A 21,323-nucleotide genomic window follows, 5' to 3' on the forward strand; every position below is an offset into this window, starting at 1 on the left:
AGGCTAAGTGTACATACTTCAAGGATACTGTTGTGCAAAGCAAACAATAGCATCCTTGAAAAGAAGGCTAAAAAGGCTAGGAGGTTCTGGAAAGTCCTACCTGGCATAATGATGTCAGAGAAGCCCAGCTTCTTGGTGATGCACACCCCGCGGGTGAAGAGGCCCATGTACTCCCGCCTTAGTTGGTCTATGTCTCCATGGAGAAGCTGGAGAGCCACCGCCAAACCTTAAAATATGAGATAATGACAACAATCTTACAAAGCCACAGCATTGCCTTGGTTAGTTCCTTTCTATCGCTTTACCAAAGGCACTCGATGAAGAGCTCAAAATAAAACACCACCCTAGCGTCAAGATAATAAAAGATCACATATTGGCAGTGAAGTGAAATACAAAAAGGACGCATAAGTTTTATTAGATACATGACTTTGAATATATATATCAGGTGCTACATTAACTGTATAGAGGGCAAGAAGACACCCACGTGTGGACATAAACAGAAAAATACAAGCAGCCAGTGAGTCATCTGCACCGTTTCATTAGGAGGAAATCTTGCATGAAGGTAGCAGCCTCAAATCAATATCTCTTAGAACAACTCCAAATGTTGGCAAAGGTATAATAAAATCCTAGCTCGCATTCATAAAGCTTAAAACGTCATCTTTCTGATGTCCCTGTGAGTGCGCTTTTCGGTCATCGCGGATCCCGGTGAAGAGCAGGGGAGTAGTCTCAGAGAGAAGACGAGATAATGATGGTAGTAATCTCTGTTGTGGATGCAATTTGGAGGAAATTGTGAGGCAGTCTAGAAATCATTAAGTAGGAGTCAAAGAGAGACGATGCACTGGATAAGATTTCCAAGTTTTCCAACTGGCCCGTCAACTAAAGGCTACACAGAAAGCCTTTTTAAGTGTTCGTACTGTGCCTGTGAAGTATGCCGTAACGCTGCATCTCTAATGAATTTGCTCAACTTTTCTTCACTTTATTTATGCCATTATAAAACGAAGGATGAATCTAGAGAAAACACTGCAGTTTTAAGAGGCCACTTGAGGCTTTCTCAATTCTACCATCCTCCCAGTTTACCACATAGAAATATTTAAGAGGCCAGTGCGTACAAACGATGACAGAATATAATCAAACCAGAATAACATTTATTTTCAAAAGCCTAAAAAGAAGATTTAGGTTCAAACCTCTTAAAGCTGAATTATTTTCATCATTTTTGGATGCTGTTGATTTAATAACAGCAGAGTGAAAATGTCAGTTGTTGAAAGTAAATAGCTCTTTGGAAATTGGAAAAATGCTTATATATCAAATAAATACCTTTTTTTGTATATTTTACTAAAGTAATTAAATTAGGGAATGAAAATAAAATGAAAATGAGATATATATTAAAAATAATCTATTATTTAAATTAAAAAAATATTTCAATATTATTAATTAATTTAAAGTGCTACTGTGTCTCAATTAATATCAACTCAGATGCAGACCAGACACCTTTCTTGGGCCCAATGAATGATTTTGCTTCGTTATAACAAAAATATGTAATTCACATAAAATATTCATTTATTGATTTAAGATAAGAATGGATGTATTTATTTGACACATAGCGCTCCAGCTATATAATAATTCTCACATTTTAAAATAGCAATTTGGAGCCTTTCTAAAGTATTGAATTGTGGCACTTCTAGATTTCCATACAGTTGGGTGGCTTAATTATTGAAAGTCTAAGCTACTGGTTGTGTTTAGATTTGAGCTCCAAATGTCATGAGATGAACTTTCCTTTAAGTGAGATCATTCTTTATAAAAAAAAAAACTATTCTTGATTTAATATTGTTCCTATGTCTTAGGCCGCTATGTCAAAATTATATCTTAGCCGCAAACAGCTGCTCACCTCCAGTCATAAAACCTCTGTGCATGGTGACGTTTTCTATTGGAGCTGTTCTAGTCAGAACTTCCACTAGCAAAGACACACAACGTGTCTGTGACAGAAATGGCTGAGTCCATTAGTGGCGTTAGAGCAGAGGCCACAGAGGTCACAGAGTATGAGTGATGCCCAGCTGCAGGTGAAAGCGGATTGGATCGCGAACCGAGGCAGGTTCCGCAGTCAACGTGATGGAGCGACTGCCTGAACCCAGAGCAGAGAGGAACAGATTGAGGCCAAGTATTTTCCTCTCTCCACTGTAGCAGGCCAAGTATTTTATACGTTACTGGAGCGCACAAATTAGAAATTGTGTAGGGGTGGTGGATGGGGAGTGTTCTTAACTAGTGCAACAAGAGCATGAAGGGAAAAAAAGTTCACAAGTTTTAATTTTTTTATTTTACTTAAAAAGTTCTGGGCTTCCCCTACATGCTGAGCCCAGGCCAAATGTTCTGTTTACATGTTTACTGGATGTTCCAAATATTGCTTGTCAAAATGTGAACAGAAACGACGTTTGCCTGAAAGTTGTCTCCACTATTTAAATTTGAATTTTTTTTACCAAAAGCCTTTATTTACCTCATTGGCAACACCAGGAGCGTTTTTAAATTCCTGGGTAGAGTGCCAGTCTGCCAAGTCTCCAACCTACTGTACTAGCTAACTAGAAAAAAATGTCATTAGCACATTATCCATGTTGGCTGAGAACATCATTTAAGGAACTGCAGGAATCACTTGTCTCATTTGAGGTCAGTGTTTGTTTACACAACAATAACAAAGGGAATAAAAATGGCCTCCATGGGAGAGTTCTAAGGTGAAAACCACAGACCATGAAGAAAGTAAACCCACAAAAAGGAGCTTTTTGAAAGGTGTGCACCCATTACATTTGGTGCAAAACTATAAGCACAAACTATGATAACAGTTCTGACATAGTGCAATGATCTGGGCCCGCAGTGCTGGACAAATCTCTGCAATTAAAATAAACAAAAAACTGAAGGAGAACCTCTGGTCATCAGGTTGTGACTTTAAGTTCAAGAGCTCTTGCATTATGCACAAAGATAAAGACCCAGATGGACACAAGTCCTGCTCTGAATGGCTAGAATAAATAAAAAATAGAGTTGCAGCGACATGACCTTAAACAGGTCATGTCAATGCAGAAATAAATTTTCTGTTGGAATGAATGTAAAAACCTTGTTTTCCATTTCATACTGTATCGATTAAAAAACTAAAAGAAAACTTTAAAAGTTGCAAATAAGGGAAAATGATATATTAATATTATCGTTAATATTCCTTACAGTCTTTTTCTATTCACAAACTCTTAAAGCTATTGCAGGGAACTAGGATTGCTACTGAGCCCGGTAGCTGTAGCCGAGGCTGATAAAAACACCTTCGCTGTTCTCAGCCCACCCAAACTGCCTCTTCTCAGCTTTGAAAAGGAGAAAGAGAGACAGAAAAAAAAAACCCAACACAAAACAAAACAAAAACAGAGTGAGTTGTCGCAGCCTCTTCTGTCGCTGCCTACACACGCGCATGCGGACGTGGGAGCTGAATTATTAGCCTGACTCACACGGAGCCAAATTCTTATGAAATCCCATTTATGGACCACAGAGTCCAAGTAAACAAAACCATCATCTCCATCTCATCGGCCCTTCTCTATAGTCCGTTGAATTCAATTACCTGAGAAGGGAACACGCGGCCGTTGAAATGCGCAGGTAAAGAAACAGAAATCATCATTTGGGCTCATTATCGTAAGGAAAAAAGGAGCTTTTTTACTCAAGTCCTTGAGTATTTTGTATTTTAGAGTAAAACTCTTGTCTCTTCCATGCTAATTGGTTGCCGATGTGAGAGTTTGAGTAAACTGCCAGTCCAGATCAAAAAGGGGAGAAACACAAACAAATATGTGCAAACATGCACAAATCTGAGCCTGGGATTATCTCACTCTCCTGCACACTTTTTTCCCTCCTAGCTGACATGAAGAGTGATAAATGGTGCTCCCTATTTCATGCACAGTGCACTCTAACCCCAGCATCTGTATCCTTGCAGGAACAAACTGCAAACGAGACATTCCTAAATAATGAAGATAAACGGCTATATTTCTGCTTTTATATGTCCACACTGACATGTTACTCTTTCTTTAGTTTTCGAGCGCTGCCCCTTCAGGTCAAATCTGTTATTGTTGTATAACTAGAACTCAGCTGCAATTATGTAATGCCCTCCAGAATTAGCACGCCTCAAAAAGACATGTAAAATGGTTTAAAGCTAATCTTTTACTCCAGTTGTACAATCTCACATTTAACTTTTAGAAATTAGGAAAACATATGTTTTAGATCATTATCCTGCTGAAAGTCTGAATAACGACCCTATAATGTATAGCCTGTTATGCAGATGTTGTGATTATCTATTCGATAGATATAGATAGTCTATCGACAAATAAAAGTTGTAGTCACTATGATTAGCATAAAATAAGCTATGTACTAATTTGTCAATTATGTTGCACCATCATCCTTTAAATAAAAAACAACTGTATGAGGACTGACACGTATTGGTAATCCTCACTAAAGATGAAAACGGTTAAACCAGGGGTGTCAAACTCATTTTCGTTTCTTGCCAAATCAAGAACATGAATGCTTTTAAAGGGCGGGTTGTGCCAGTATGTATTGACCTGTTCACAAACCATTTAAATACTAAGGAATTCTTAAAATTAAATATTATTGAATATTTATTCAGTCCCTCCAGGATTTTGTGATTCTTTTTGTGATTTTCTGCAATGAAAATCAAAGTTTTTGTGGTACTAATTTGTAAACATTTGCGATATTTATTTATGACGGTAAATACGACTTTTTAATACTCGCTGTATAGATCATGGATTATAATCTGACATCAATTAAGGCTGAGGCAGCTGTTTAGTACAAGTAAGAAAGTCTTTGACAATTCTTGAGAAAATTCTACAATAAACTCCCAACTGTTGGCACCATTTGTTGGTTTTGAATTTCCACAATAATTGTCAAGAAACCGGAGGGTCTGACTGATATTCGGCAGTAAGCAGACAAACACTGCATTAATTTGATTGATAACATAATATTTAACAACAATTAATGTTTAGTCTAGAATCTAGAGGGCTACATGAAAAGGTATGGTGGGCCAGATTTGGCCCACAGGCCTTGAGTTTGACACATGCGGGTTAAACAATTCAACATTCTGTTGTCTTTGGGTTATGTTGACGGTTATTTTACATAAGGTATGACAATTTTCCACTTGCAGGCATCAAGCAGAGTAAAGTAGACAGGCGCACACACAATCATGGATTTAATGGTATGGACACCGAACAGCGCGAGTTATCTCCTGATCATTTGATCCCATGGGAGAGGCTCTGCGATGTTAATAGGGCCAAGTCATGCATAAGTTACAGTGATGAGCAAATAAAGCCGAATTCTCAGAAGAAACCTGATTAAGATTTTGTTGGAAGTCGAGTACGAGATAAGAAACCAGCAGGAGGAGGAAGCTGTGACGAATTAACGGGTGCTTAGCGTTCCAATTATCAGATAGGGCTTCGGTTTTAGTTGTGCCTATAACTAAGAAATACAATAGGCTTTGCAATTTTTTTCCTTCCACAATATGAACACATTTGAATTCTTTTATGCTATTTACGTGTTACTTCGAAAGCACTACTCAGACTCTGCACAACGTGCTTAATGACTCTTACTTGTGAACACGCACACGCTTGAAGTGATAACAATTTAACATTTTAGACTTGCAATAAGTTCTCTCAAGACGTTATTGGTCTTCTGGGGGATTCTTGACATTCTGCTAACCACTTTTCCACAATTCCCCTGCTTACTGCCAACACTCCTTAATTACCACGCTGTTTTATTAGGTGAACGATGGTGTTTTCAGTCTCCATGCCAGCCATTAGATGCAGTATGAACACCAACCGGCTGTTTTTGAAACATGCAAAATCTATAAATCAGAAATTTCATTTCTCAGGTTAAGGTCATTGTTTGGAAATTTATTAGCAAGTGTATGTTTGCAAACCAAATTTCTAACTTTCGTTGCCCTTTCTAATCTCATTTTGGTATTTTCAGTGCATTCTTCCTCTAGTTTTCAAGTTATTCTTCATCATTTGCAAGTTTAAGTTACTCTAGTTGGTAACTTCCTTTTAGGCAATGACAAATTGCAAAGTAGTGCATGTTTGAATCGTCAAAAATTGAATGAAAAACAATATACAAGGAGGATCTCCTCACTTCTTTTATGTCCTTTTTATGACACCTTTTCATACTAACAGTCTTTCTTTGACATCCAAGGCACTGAATGTTCTCACTCCCCGCCAACCTGTTGTTATGGGAAACTGCTGATGCTGATGTTCAGCGCGATGCAGACGCAGCTATCTATTTATATAAACCACCTGAATGCATGTGAGATCGCAGGTTTTCTGCACACACAAGCCATCCAGTGCTCCTCCGAACAGAGATTTTTAACATCACAGAAAAGCTGAATCTGGCATTAGAGATACAGCTAATACAGCATTAGCTGGATCTGGCATTACTTTGATCACTTCTACCCAAAAATGATAAAAGTTTTATCATTTTTCTTGCATTGAAAGAAAGATAAAACTTTCCCCCCCAGATGGAATGATAAAGAACATAAAAGAGATTCTTACCAGTGTTGGATCCAGACAAGTTGTACCTGGAATTGGCCTTTTTTATGATGTTCTCGTGAATTTGGTACCACTCAATCTCTGTGTTGCATCTTAATTGGAAACAAAAATAAAACTACATAAGTATATATATATATATATATATACATGTAAGTATATTTTACAGAAGTGAATACTATATGTGGCTGGGCTTTTACTGACTTGTATGAATCACTCCATCTCAAATACATACATACAACCCCACTAATTTTAGGAAAATATTCCTTAGCAAGTCATGGCTCAGACAGACTATCAAGTAACTATTAGCATAATTTTAAGTGGATTTTTCGACAGCTCTTCTTTGCTGTAGCTCATGTAAACTGGCTGTTTGCGACTTTTTATCAAACCCCACAAATCTTTAATGAGGTTGAGGTCAGGCCACTTTCGTGTTGGGAGTGTTTTCCTGCTGAGACATACCGGAGCAAAACAGTTTTATGCTCCATGGTCATATAAGTATTATGTTTTTATTTGTTTCTTCTATGTGTTAATCATCTGTGTTTTCAATGGGTGTTTGCATTGTAAAACACTTTGTGGCTTTCTGACCTGTGGGAGGTGCGACGTAAATAAAACTTAATTACTTACTTACTATAGCACTTTCATAGTGAGTGTAAACCCAGAATTATTACCCAAAGAACTACCCTAAGTTCTTTGGACTTTCTGATTGTTTTATTGGTCAATACAATGATTTGTCAAACAAGTTGTATGCTGGTAAAAAAAAAAGTGTCTACTAACAATGATTCAACCTAATTGTTAACAAGAAGTCGACATATGTTTTTAAGTCCATTATAAGTGAATGTACGCATAATTTTGACCATGACTGAATTGTAGAAGATACACAAAGCATTCAAACGTCTAAGTTGTATTGTTGTATGAATACATCTACGTGAAGATGGCTGTATTAAAAACAGGTTTTTTTTCCAATTGGAACATTAAATCACCTAACGTACGACAGAAACAAAATATTCTGCAGACTCAAAGTCCAAAAACATTCAGCTAAAACTCTATGAAGACCCAACTAACAGACCCTGTTTACTATTGTCGCACATTTAAAACAGGAGGCAGCATTTTTGAGCAAAATTTATATGTTCCATTTATAATTTAGGCCAAATTTCTGTGTCACCCGTAACTTATAACCTCAAGGGCGTCACGGGAGCAAACAATATTGGACCGGCGAATGCGTCCTCTGACACTTCTGCAAACAAAGCCCATCAGAAAAGGAGTTTTGCTTTTTTTTTGCTAAAAGTTATATTCTATTGGACAAAAAATAAACAAAAATATTTGTTGGTTCCGAATCGTTCAACTAATTTAAAAAAACAGGAAGATTTTCTCCTCTGACTTACGCATAAACCTTCAGTAAGTGGTCATCCTTGGAGTCAGCAGTGAGGAGATCCGCAATGCTGACAACAGCACAGCCGAACGGCCGCCTGTACTGCACACTGCACAGGTTCTTCTTCTCTCCTGCTCCCATCCTCCCTGCACAAACACACACACACAATACAGAACCAAAGAGAATTATTAAAATGCACCATATTTGAGTGAACACAAATAAACCAAAGTAACACCGGAAAAGCTCATCAACTTCAGAAACTCGAATGTAAAAGTGAAACCCAAATATAGATGCATCATAAATTCCACTTCTCAGAAAACTGAAATATTCTACAAGACCAAATTTTTTTCTTTTAAATCATAACTTGATTGGTCTGAATAGGAAATGAACACTTCAGTAAACAAACAATGCGATAAAAATTTCACTTTTGCCTGGTCAATGGTCAATTCTCCCCAAATTGTTGAATGGGCTTTTTGTTTTTTTTAACAGTCATCTCATGGCTACACCTGTTGCTTGTGCACCATTTCCTACCAAACTTTTTCCTTCCATTCAACTTTCCACTGATATACTTAACCAGGTAATGAAATCCACCCATTAGATGAACATAAAAAAAATGAAGAGATAAGTTCCTCCTACCAATTCTTATGATGTGTACAACAATGTAGACGTCTTTCCGTAGATCGCTGCTTCCCAAATCCTGAAAGAAGACAGGACTCACACATTCTGCTGCTTTTCACTTCACTGTATGAAACATTTGCACACAATCGCTCCCAGACAATACTCACCACAAACAGCGTGGATTGTCTTTCCGTCTTCTCAGGCCACTTGGGCAAGCCATTTTTATTCAGCCTGACAAAGAAGCGTTCGCTGTAGGAGAGGAGACAGACGGAGGGAAAGAGCACACACACACACACACACACAGAGATTAAAGAGGTCAGGAGCATATGCTTACTGTCGTGCAAGAAAAAAATAAATAAAAAAAACCCCCGAAAAAGAACGAGTGTGTCCAAGTTACTCTGCGAGCAGGAACAGAATAAAGATTAGAAACCGTGTCAGAAATGTCAAGTGCTGAGCAGCAGGCATCGGAGGAATCACTTCAAAGATCAAACTGCATGCCGTAGCGCTCTGAAATGGAATATGAGGCGGCAGAAAGACAAGTCGAGAGGAAAGATGGAGAGTGTGATCTTCTAATTCCCAACACAGATATTCTGGAAAATGTCTGACGGGTGACGGAGTTTTCTTTGGGTTGGTAAAAGTCTGATTTGTAAATACTGACCCCTTTGGTAGTTTATATGCCGGCCGGCCATTACAATAACAGAAGTAGAAAACAGGATGTAGGTGATTGGACAATCAAGATAAAAATGTTAAATTAATTTGATACCTTTTATACAGTCATATTACCACAGCTGTTTTTCCAATAGCACCTTTTTTTAGCCATGTGGATTTGACCGAAAGTTAAAATGACCTGAATCATTTGTCTACATGGGCCATCATCCAGTGTTTTAGCCAACTGCTGCAAACAGAAATATATAAAATTAGTTAAGATTGATTAATAAAAATTTTAAAAAAACATTTTCTTTTAAATCCCACATCTTAATGCTGCCATCATGGATGGGTTGGCCTTGTGCATGTTTTTCCTTTACTTAGAAATGCTTGAATAAATTGCAATTCCATTCTTCCTTCTTGAAGCATTTCACTTTTCATCTAAAAGGTTTCTGCTACAGAAACAAAACCGGCACAATTCGAAACGTGTCCAAAATTCCAGTCTGCACAACATCCCTGATGTGAACATCTGCACCGAATGAAAAAAACAAGAAATATGTGAAAACGAAAACAACTCTGACCTCAAATGCACCACGCCGCCTTTGAAATTGAATGTCATGCAAAAAGAGAGAAAAAAGCATGAATCTTGGCACTCTTTTTTTTTTTTCCTCTGTACTTCATCCTCCCGGCTTTTATATTGTGCATTTTAAGCGAAGCAGCAGCCATGTCCTGCTGGGCGCCTCTCATCCTGGCTGACGAACTGAGGGCTAATCCAGTTAGGTGACTTTCACAGTCTACAGATAAGCAGAGAGAAAACCTTGTAATTCACCAGCGCTTTGACAATGGGTAAGGCTGCTAGCCCTGCTAGCTTCCACCAGCCACAGTAGGCGCATCTGAACAGATCCTATAGGTTTATCCGGCTCACCAAGAGCTGCACAGAGATTAAGATGCAAAAATCCATTTCCCAAATTTTTTATTTATTTTTCCACTCTCTTTTGTACTGGAATTAATCAAGTGCTCAGTTATTTTTAGGCTATTTTACACAATAAAGCAACAAAAAAAAAAAAAATGCAGATCAGGCTGAAAATACCAAAGAAGGAAGAAGGGTAGAAAGGTAAACTTTTACACAATGGGGAAACATCTAGAACAAATATTCCTGCATATTTTACAGTTGAAAAGCTTAAACTACATGAGAATCGTGTATTTAAAGTCACGACAGAATCCAAAAAGTTGCCACTGATATAAATATGAGGTGAAGCTCAATGCGTTGTGTATGTAGGGCAGTGGGTGCTCATGCCTGAATTAATTATGCTCCTGATAATTAATTATACAAGCTCTTATGATTTTTCATACATGTATTCCTTCTGTACAGTTTCCCTTTTCAAAAATCAACAGTATTGGAGCGAGCCGTTCTGCCGGCAGTTTGATTTCGAGGCTGTTGTTCCTCATTAGCCGCTCTCTCTCCACGGCTTTCCACGCCATTTCGCCCAACCATATGGAGACGGATGCCTTCGCGCCAGACGTGAGATTTTTGCATGCGCTCCCCGAACCCTAATTAGCGGTCTCATTGTCAAAAAAACCTCAACCGCCAATTAACAACCGCTCCAGCGAACACCGAGGCTCTGGCCGATCCTGATGCCGTGACGCGACGTGAACACTCCCTTGCCGGCAAATCTTCTGTCTCGCAGCTGCAGCGTGTTGATCACTGGAACCGAGGGGAGCGACGTTCCGCCCCCGGTGGGACCTTATCTGCCGCTATCACCCCTTGCATTAGCATAGCCTGAGTGGCCGTTTTCCCTCCCCTCTGGGGTCTGATGGCGCTTGCTGCTCCCCTCTGCTGATTGCATTAGGAGCAGGGAGCTCACCCGATACGGGTTGGGGAGGGTGAGGGTCGGTGGTAGCGAGCAACAGACGTGAAAAAAGGGGGTTAAATTCACTCCCACTGTGCCTTCCAATCAGAAAAGGGGATTTTAAATGCGACACTTCAGGCTAAATGGAAAACTGACAAGAGGACACCTAAAAAAGAAGTAAAAAAGAAAACACTTATAACTCAAATTTGAAGAAAAAGACAAGACTAGATAGCGTAAAGAAAAAAAAAACTCCTGCAGGTAGCAATGGAGTCCTGGAAGAAAGGATTTTTAAAGGTGACCCATTATGCTTCCCTGAACAGGTGAAAACATGTTTATTAGATTTTTTTTGCACAAAATCATTCTTAGATCATGAGATTTTAGTCAGATCAGTTCTGCCTATCTTTGGCTCCTTTCAGAACGAGTTGTTTTAGGGCATCTTGTCACTTTAAATCCAGATAAGCTGCTGCTGCTGCTGGTCACGCCGCTCCGAACTCAACGTCTACACTCGCATGTGAAAATGGCTGCAAACAGATGCGCAATTATATAACCATACATCTTTGACAAGCAGAAGTAGAGCCTTCTGCACAACCAACAGGAATGCAGCATATGGTTTCTTACTGGTTAGTCAAAACACTTGCCTTTTCCAGCAGCCATTGTACAGCGTAACGTGCTGGAGCTCCGTTGGGGTTGCTAGGATAATTTAGGAGGTTTTTGAAACAACTCATTTTCCAGACATCAAAAAACATGAACTGTTTTCCGAAAAAATAACTGGGTGTTTTTGTTTTTTTTCTTTTAAGATCTTGGTTTTCATAAGTATTTAAGACCCAAAGGGAAGTATATAAACATGCAGAATGGCAATTTTGCGTAATAGGTTCCCTTTAAGCTGGCTTTTGATTGTCAAAAAACATACACAGCAAAAATAAGAAACAGAAAAAAAAAAAAAAAAACGTGGAGGTCCGGCGTGAATGCAGCACAGCATGACAAGTGCAAGTGTGCGCACACCCTGCAGAAGGGCTTGACAAGGAGTCTCTATTGGACCCAAAGAAGCTGCCATGGCTGCTTGAGTTGGCGCAGCATTGTGGCGACGGGTCAGAACCCCATCTGCTCGCACACATGACCGTCTGACAAACACCAGTGACAACACAGTAGGAGCAGCAACAGTGTGGCGCTCTGCCAGCTGGATTACGTCAATGTGTGTCTGTGTTCATGCGTATTCACAGTCAACACTGATGAGGAGTTACCGTGGCGATTTTCTTCCAAAAAAGACAACTGTACTCACAGATCACAGGAAATGGGACTCTTAGAGCAATTTTTCTAAACTCTGAGTCTCTTTACTCCAAAAACTGCTGCTATTTTTAGCTTTTTTATGAAAATTAAAAGTGATAGAAAATGCTTGGAAAGAGTATTTGCCCCCTAGAGATATCTTGAACTTTTACTTATATTGTTACTTATAAACGCTTCAACCTAATTTTCATATCAGACAGAAACTTGAGTAAATACATTAGGCAATTTTCCCCAATAAAGAATTAGGTGAAAAACCAATTCAGTAAGGTTAACTGCTCCCTTGTTAAATCATGAATGAACTGTGATTAAACAGTTTTTGTTACAGAGAATTACTCTGACTGGACAAAAACAAAACAAAGAATCACTGACATAGAACCCATCTGACAACATGAAGTAGGTGAAAAGATTCAAAAAGCTTCACATCGCACCCCTTACTGCAGAGAAAACAAAGAGCCGTCTCAAATTGACTAAAATTGACTAAAATACGTATTGATGATCCCCAGCGCACTTGTATGATAATCTAAATGACACCAGCAAACAACTTTTATGGGGAGCCATAGTCAAAGTCTTTATATAAATCCAATTTAGATACATTGCATGGCCTTACAAGGAGGATGGCACAATGACTTATTGGGTTTAGGCGACAATTACTTAATTATCATCATCTGAGCACTGCATTTCATATTTACTCCAGTTATCGCTGACTAATCTTAATTATTGTTTAATCATCTGAAACAGCAAAAACAGAGGAAATCTGAAAGGAAGTGCATTCCTTTTTTTTTTTTCGTCTTTTGCGCGAGTCTCGCAATAAAGTTGGACAAATGAGATTCATAACGTGCCGCATAACGACATGATCAGCATGATTGCTGCGTTTGTTCTAAATCAAATGCGTCACAAAGCGGATAGCGTGTGATTACTTAAGCCTGGTTAATGTACTCAATAGCAGCTAGCAGCAGATAAAAAGAGGAAATGAAGGAGAGAAGGGAAATCAGAAAGAGAAGTGATCCAAGTGGAGCATAGTCACCGCAGTGGACAGTAATTATGCACTTGTAAAATAAGGAGCGAGGGGGAAAAAAGACATGATTATTTTGAACGTGAGAGCTAAAAATTGATCAGTGATGATTTAATGGTTTTGAATTTAAACTCTTTCAAATCTTTCATAACTGTGGCTTTGGTTTGCACACGCAGAGCTACACTAATCAGTCTTGCTAGCTCAAGACAGTGTTGACTAAGTAATTTCTGGTTTTAGAGAGCATTGAAAGCCACTAAAATATTTTAGATATGCTGTTCTTGTGACTTAAACCGCTGTTAATAAGACACCAGAGAACACAGGGTAAGACTCTGCTTCTGCTCACTGTCAGTAAGCCGAAAATGGAGTTCCCTGAAAACGTGAAAAGAAAAAAAGGGGGGAAAAATAAATAAAGCTGGATGAACACTTTCAGCTTTAAATTTTTAAGTTTAAAGCTTAAATATTAAAGTTTGAAGTTAAAATTTTTAAACTGTAATTGTTTTTCCTACCAATTAAAAAACCTTTTAGAGGTCTCAAAAGCATCAGGACCTAATTAAGGTTTCAGAGTATGTACTGGTTAAAGAGTTCCAGTTCTCAAAAGCAACAATTTACACAACTTAAATTATAAGCCACAGACTGTAATAATTCCTCTCATTCCACCAATAAGTATATGCAATGCTATTTTGGCTGAAGCAGTGATAGCACTGGCATTACCGCTTGTAATACAAGCCAAATGGTTTTTTTCTCAGTTATCAAACGAGCCCATTCCTGTGAACGGTCAATTATTCACACAAGTGGTGAGAAAAAAATTCTTCTAACTTGAATTATAGTTAAAACAGCTTTTATTTATTTATTTATTTATTTTTTGCAAAAGAGTCCTGGATAAAGTAATAAAACATTAGGTCCCATCAGTATCACCCTCATGTTTCTGTTGTCCTACTGTGAGGCAAAGAGATCAGTCCCGAAAGCGCGACTTCTCAAAAGATGCTTCGCTGATACCAAGCTCATTTCTCAACCAACACACTGTTCAGTCCCCTCGTTTTCTCTGCCCTTAAAAAGCCTCTTGTTTTTGGACATAAAATGGAATCTCCTCCCTTTGAACTATGAAACTAGGGAGCTTAATCGCCGTCCCCCCTCTCTCTTTTTTTGGTGGAGAGAGGGAGGGGGCGGGCGACACTTCTTCATCAGGAGGATGTGGCATGTGTGGACGTGTGCGAGTATGCATTCATGCTGCATGAACGGACTCTATGGGTGAAGAGGTTCTTTCATGTGGCAGCTAAGACGTCATCATTTAACAGTAACAGCACGGCCTTGCCCACTTTTATGTGTCCAAGTGGACTTTAACGAGAGGCTCCATGTGAAAAATCTTGGTGACTGTAATTTGACCAAACAGAAAATCTCAGTAAATTTAAAGAAACTGCGAACCAAAAACAATTTCCTATTATCTTGTTGCTTTGCTATAAGAAAATCCAAAAATATGACTGGAGAGATGACTGGATGGATGGATCTTTTTTTTTTTTTTAGACAAGAGGACAAAAAACTTAAGCTTGGAAATACAAATATACTGAAGCAACATCTTCCTATATATAATATATGTACTCAAAATCAATTCCATAATTAATCAAAGCTGTAGAAGACTAACTTTTCCAGACAGAGATTTGCGTTACTCAGATTCTGCAGGGTTTTCACCTGAGCGGCCGATTCTCCCGTCCGTCAAAAATGTGAAAGGAGACCTCCAGCTCCTCCCCCAGGTTGGCGCTCATCAGGCTCTTCACCTGGACAGACAGGTGGTGGGTGCTCGCGGGTGTAGCAGTCTCCTTCTTACGATGCCGATGTTCCATCTGCAGCAAACAGGAGAAAACCACGTAAAAGACAAACAAACAAAAAAGGTTTTCCTATCGCTTTCCACAGCTGGAAAATCTATGACAAGTTTTAAAATTAAGAAAGAAAAGTTTGAAAGTTTGTGCGTTTTAAATCTTGAAAGAATGAAAACAAACAAAAACACGTACAACTAAAGGGGGGGGGGGGGGGGGGGGGGTTATAAGAAAAAGAAAACATATTTGCTTCGGTTCTTTAAATACAAGCCAATCGCATTTTAGCTTCTGTATTTAATATTGAATTTCCAAGTCAGAGATAAACAACATCCCCCTGAGACATCCCACAGCGGGGGGGGGGCATCTTTGCAGGCAGATTTGCATTTATATCCAAAACTCCAAAGAGGCTCACATATAGATTAAGTGAAAACAGATTGAGGTAATAAAGCATGTAATATGTCAGACTGCCTGCAGCACCAGAAGGTAATATGGTGAGAGCTTCAGCTGGATTGTTTAGCGTTTGTTTCAGTCTCATTACGAAGAAAACAATCAGCACACTGGTTGCGGAGCGAGGTGTTTTTCAAAAGAGTGCATTTACTTTACAACGTGTCGTAAATTTTGACGTGTTTCACTGAGATTTAGGCACTAGGCCAACACGAAGTAGCGCAAAAATGATGATGGCTTAAGTGTGAAAGAAGTGTGAAAAGTGTGGTGGTGCATTTGTGTTCACCCTGTTTGCTCTGATGCTTAAAAGAAGAACAACAAGATAATCCAGCCAATGCGCAAGAGCCAGTCATGGTGAGGAACTAACACTAATATCACCACAAACCATTGCAAAGTGAAGGGTGTTCAGATGGCTAAACAAAATCAAGAGCTATCAACCGCTCCACTTATTTGTAATTTCATTTCAGTATAAACGCAGCTCTTCTGTAAAGGTTTAAGTGGTTTGTTAGAGAACAATGCCAAACATGAAGATCAAGGAAGACACAAGTCAGGCCTGGAGTTGGCTACAAAACATTTTTGACAGCATGCAAACCACTATGTGTGGCAGAAAACTGCCAGAAAACTTACATATATCTGTATATATGTCTTCTCTGTACAATCTGGAAAAGATTAAACTATTTTCAAAGAATAACGGCTAACACTTTCATTTTGAGACGCATAAAGCTGTTGTGAAGCTGTAACTAAACCAAAATGGGATTCAAAATTTTCAACTCAGGGGTTTCTGAATTAAAATGAATGCCAAACTTTTTGGATTTTCAGCTGCAATAAAACACAATAATATCTGCATTATCCGTTTCACAGTTGTGCACTGCTTTTGTTGGTCTATCACACAAAATCCTAATACAAAAGATGATAAATGTTTGAATATTGGATTATGCAACAGAAAACTAGGGTTTTGAAAACACACCAATGAATGTAAAAAAAAAAAAAAAGGCATTTCATGTCACCTAAACGGCTAAAAGTAACAACCTCCCTACTGATGTTTTTCCCCAAAAGGGTCCAATTATATTCTGAGCAAAAATGATCTAATGGTCTTTTAATGCAGCAAAACTAAGAGCATTATTACCAGAAAGTAAATGTCACATCTCAGTGTGGTCTGCAGGTGGTCATTACATGCTGCATTAGGTCAGGCTACATAGAATAACAGCAGTAGGGCCTTGCCCAGGATTGCATCATAGAATGGCAACTACCATCTAGATCAACATGTGCACTACTGCTCACTTAACAGCATGAGAGGTTTATCCCGGTCTGCTGTCGATGTCCAAAAATACTGCACACAAACAGCACCAGATGGTCAAAGGAGGTACTGCCAAATCATGTCTTAAATTGACTGCTGTAGTAAAACACACAACAGGAGGTTTGGGGGGGATGGAAGGTAGGGAGAGGTTGTAAAAATAAAAATTAGAAAATTAGAAATACATATATATATATATATATATATATATATATATATATATAAAAAGAAGAACTGCAAATACACAACAGGGGCAAGTCGAGGACAGAGCAGAACAAGCTGCTACCAAAATGACAACCTGCAGAGCTCAACCTGAAACAGCAAAAGTTGCGTGTTGTGTTTTAAAAAGCAAATACCAACAAACACTCAACCTTAGCATTGACGGTGCTGAAACTGTATCCCCGAGACATAACCTTCAAACTTGTTAAATTAATATTTTTCTGCATTTCCTTTTTATATAAATTCAGCTGTTGTTCTAATATGAATGGAAAGCCAACAGATCCGACATGAAGGGATAGTTCAGCACTTTTTAAGTGAGGTGCTGTTAAAAGGCTATACGCAGTTTGTATCTCACCTGCAATAAGTAGCACCTGGTGTTTATTTTAAATCAAGATTAGTCAGTTGTGGAGGTCAATGTTGACAGCTAGTCCAAATAAAACCAACAAAAAAACCACGGTTTAACCTAATTCTGTTTTATGATCTTTAATCTAAGATCGTTTTATGATTACATGTAGAAAATCCAATAATTATTTAAAAGGGAAAAGAGGATCTGTGAGGCAGAAATTATCTACTGAGCACGCATTAGAAACGCAACTGGCCAAAGTGAAACTGTGATATAAAAGACAAGCAAGTAAAGATTTAAGTGAAATAGTTTTAACACTGCAGTATTTTTATATCAGGTAGTTTCGCTTAAAGTAAAAGTTTCCCACAGGAAGACAGTTAGAGGTACACCACCACCACACTACCTTGAAAAATTTAGCTTTCGAGTTCAGCAGCAAAAGTAGCTCAACATCATTGCCATGACAGTTACCTACTATGGGCAGATTAACTGTTTTATACCTGTGAACAGAACCTCACTTCAGAAAATCTCAACTGTACTCTCAGGAAATTATTCTCCAGATTTCACATAGACTGGGATTGGATTTCGGTTGAATTAGCGGGAGGAAATAAAAAAGAAGAAGAAAAAAAGCCGGATTTGGAAAATATATAGGAATTGAACGGAGATTGAGGGGGGGGGGGGGAGCAGCCACTGTTCAAACTAAACCTTCAGAAATGCCAGAACAATCACCGACATTTGCTTCGTACAGTCAGTATTGCTTTGATGAGAAAATTCAGCCAGCATATCAAAACATTAAGAGGAGATTCCGTACTTAGACACGATGCACACACGCAAGTGAAATGTGATAAACAGACACGCCAAGAAAACGATATGAAAAACAACGTCCTGCAGAAAGCAGCTTTGCCATAAACACATCATTGAATAAACCACTTATTCACATGAGACTCCGGCAAAGATGAGCTCATAAATCATTTCAAAAACAACAACGTCTCTTGAAGTGACAAATATGTTTTGTCTAGTCCCGTCTCCGCTGCATGACTGAAGCCCCAGAAATAGCCACCTGTTGGAACGGTCTAAAAACAAGGCGCCCGCCGCCGACTTCTTTAAGGGATCAGTGCCTCAGAGACGACACAGGCCGGGGCCGGGCTGCCAAGTTTGACGTAAAATGACTAGTTCCGGGAGAATGCCTAATTTATGCTTTGGGTTTTTATTATAAGGTTATTTTCGGCGCGTCGTTTAGAGCTGCCTGATGGGAACAATCTGTGGTTATGCGTCAGCTTCTGGAGGCGGGGAGAAGAAGGCAGGAGACAGCTGGACATGCCAATGTCATTTTGTCTATCTATTTATTATTTAGGAATTTTTGAGAACAATACAAAGTGAACCAAACAAGCAGCTGGAAAAACTACAAGGGGGAAGTCAGCCAATACAAGAGGAAAAAAGAAAAGTCACCATAAGTCACTACCTACCTATTTAAATGTATTTTTCCCCTCTGTTTTGTTTGTGCCTACCTTTTTTGTTTGTTTTTTTTAACAAAAATGGCTTTTTAGCCAAACAAAGCAATACTTCTAATATTTTCAGAAGTATGTCTTGTTTTAATCGTATCCATAGCTACTGCTAATTGAGATTTTGGACAAGTTGAATGTTGTGCATGTACTAAAAAACACAACAGCAGTTTCTGCTATTTTAGCACTCTTAGGTGTGTGTTATAAACACACACCTAAGCAAGCTTAACCTTTGCTATATACAGTAAATCCTGATAGTAAAAGGGGAATAAACTTCACCCAACAGCGTTTAGAGTTGCAGGAGGCAGCTACAAAGTTCACTAGTAACCATGTTGTGAAGAAGCTCTGTGAAAAAGAATCCTGTATTATTCAGACTATTTACATAGGGATTTGTTCCTCTTTATTTTAGAGTACTAAAATACCCATGGTGCACTGCAACGGGGTCAAACATGGAACTCAACAAACTTCAATAAATCATGAATGAGCTTTGATGAACCATGATTTTGAAAAGATGAGTTTATTTCACCAACCAAAACCAGTCACTTAAAGTTAAACAGAACATAAATATATCACACAGCTAAACACCGTGGCCCAGTTAAAGAAATTCGAGAATGGAAGAGAAAGTCATTGAGATGCATCAATATTTAATGGGTTGCAAAGCCATTTCTAATTTCTGTGGGACTTCAGTAAACCATAGAGAGCTTTCCTTTTTCCCCAAATAGAAAAAATATCAGTCGTCGGTGAGCCTTCCCAAGAGTGGGTGGCTTACAAAAATAACAACTCCAAGAGGGCATTCACCCATTTTCCTGGAAGTCGTAAAAATTGTCCAGAGCATTGCTTAAAGCACTGCAATGCTTCATACGCCTCAAGTAAAGTCAGCGTTTGTGATTCGACAATAATACGAGACTGGAGGGAAAAAAAGAGAGGCATCCACGGGACGATTCAAGGAGAGAAACAGGGTGTGAAAAATACATCACTATTTTTAAAAATCCAGTGTTAGAAAATAATTGCTCTTAAGAATTATATATATTTGTAGCAAACGTTGTGGTGTACTTTTTTAACTTCAGATTTGAACTTTCAAAAACTGTTCCCCTGAGGTGTAAATTTGACAAGACACAAAGGCCCGTTTCATTTAGAGACTCTCCGAAAGGAGAATAGGTAATTTAAGAAAAGCAAATGTCCATTGACTTTTTTCTGGAAAAGGAAACTACAGAGAAAATATGAAGCCTCTGATGTAAAAATCTTTTTTTTTTTTACATGTCTTTACTAAGGGTGCCAAAAATCTTGGGAGAACGCAGGCCTTCTCCCACAACAAGCAATGCCAAAGAGGAAGCTTTGCCAGCAGGTCCTGTGCCAGGCCTGAGTGATCCTTCACAGTTGTATGATTCACCACAATTAATGAACTAATCTCAATCTCCAAGGACTAAGTGGGAAGTATGAGGTTCAATTGCATTTGGGCAGTAGGAGACGATCCCAAGTGAGCTGACTCAGGCTGAGAGTAGGGAGCTAATTAGTGATTTTTTTAAAAAGTCAGTGTCTCTTTCTACATAAGTTTTTTTTAAAATAAATATATGATAAAGAAAAAAAAACCTTATTTGTGGAAGTAAAATTCTAACCAAATTTATACATTTTTGCTTGCAACCAGGATAAAGGCCATATAATATGCAGAGCCGCAAATTAGACCAAGGCTTTTCTGATAGTAAAGTAATCCTCTTATCCTTTCCATAAAGCCAATGTTAATTTACTTTCGGAATAAGTGCAGAAAAACTGAGAAACGTCTTTTTACAGACAAATCAGAAGAGCTTACAACTCAATGTTGCACGATGTTACCAACTTCTTAAGATAAATCCAACATTCAAACTTCTAGATGTCAAATATTTACTAGCTAGATAGTAGTACTCAGCTGTACTGGTGCTTACCTGCTTAACTGAAGGTTTCTTTCCTGCCTCTGCTCAAATGTCACATGATTTGCTGACCTTGCAGTTAATCTTTCCTGAATAGAGCCACTTGTACAACTAGTATGCCATTACATGTGTACCATTTTAATATCCTCTTTTCCACAGAAAGCTCTCCTGGTCCAGTGCTTGTGTGTATGTTTGTGTTTTTTCAAGATACAGGTCGTCATCAAGGTAACATTTGAGTACCGTCTTTGTTTTTATTTCCTGCATAAAGTCGGCCTGACCAAACACTTTGGTGCTCGTACGTTTAGTTAAATCCATTTCCTGGATTGAGGTATTGCTGTTATTAACTTAGGAGGCTCCAATTTTCTTTCGTTCCCATATAAGGTTCATCCTTTCTGCTGCATCTTGGTTTAGCCGTGTCTCTTTTCTTTCACTGCCTTTAAATCGGTGTATTTTTTCCATTGAATGTAGATTTGACTT

At 38.5% G+C, this 21,323-nt stretch overlaps 1 protein-coding gene across 3 annotated transcripts in view; it reads right to left on the bottom strand.

Annotated features, from left to right (window-relative positions):
• dock4b (dedicator of cytokinesis 4b) overlaps positions 1–21,323 on the bottom strand; it is a 129,703-nt gene that overhangs the window by 63,171 nt on the left and 45,209 nt on the right. For all 3 annotated transcript variants that reach the window (XM_028043596.1, XM_028043594.1, XM_028043595.1), the window contains exons 8-13: positions 15,019–15,170; positions 8,709–8,790; positions 8,560–8,620; positions 7,937–8,069; positions 6,561–6,649; positions 101–226 (exon numbers count right to left, since the gene is read on the bottom strand). In XM_028043596.1, the coding sequence (XP_027899397.1) occupies positions 101–226; positions 6,561–6,649; positions 7,937–8,069; positions 8,560–8,620; positions 8,709–8,790; positions 15,019–15,170 (643 nt within the window). The remainder of the gene's footprint in view (positions 1–100; positions 227–6,560; positions 6,650–7,936; positions 8,070–8,559; positions 8,621–8,708; positions 8,791–15,018; positions 15,171–21,323) is intronic.

This window comes from Xiphophorus couchianus, chromosome 17, assembly GCF_001444195.1.
Source record: "Xiphophorus couchianus chromosome 17, X_couchianus-1.0, whole genome shotgun sequence".
Lineage (NCBI taxonomy): Eukaryota > Metazoa > Chordata > Actinopteri > Cyprinodontiformes > Poeciliidae > Xiphophorus > Xiphophorus couchianus.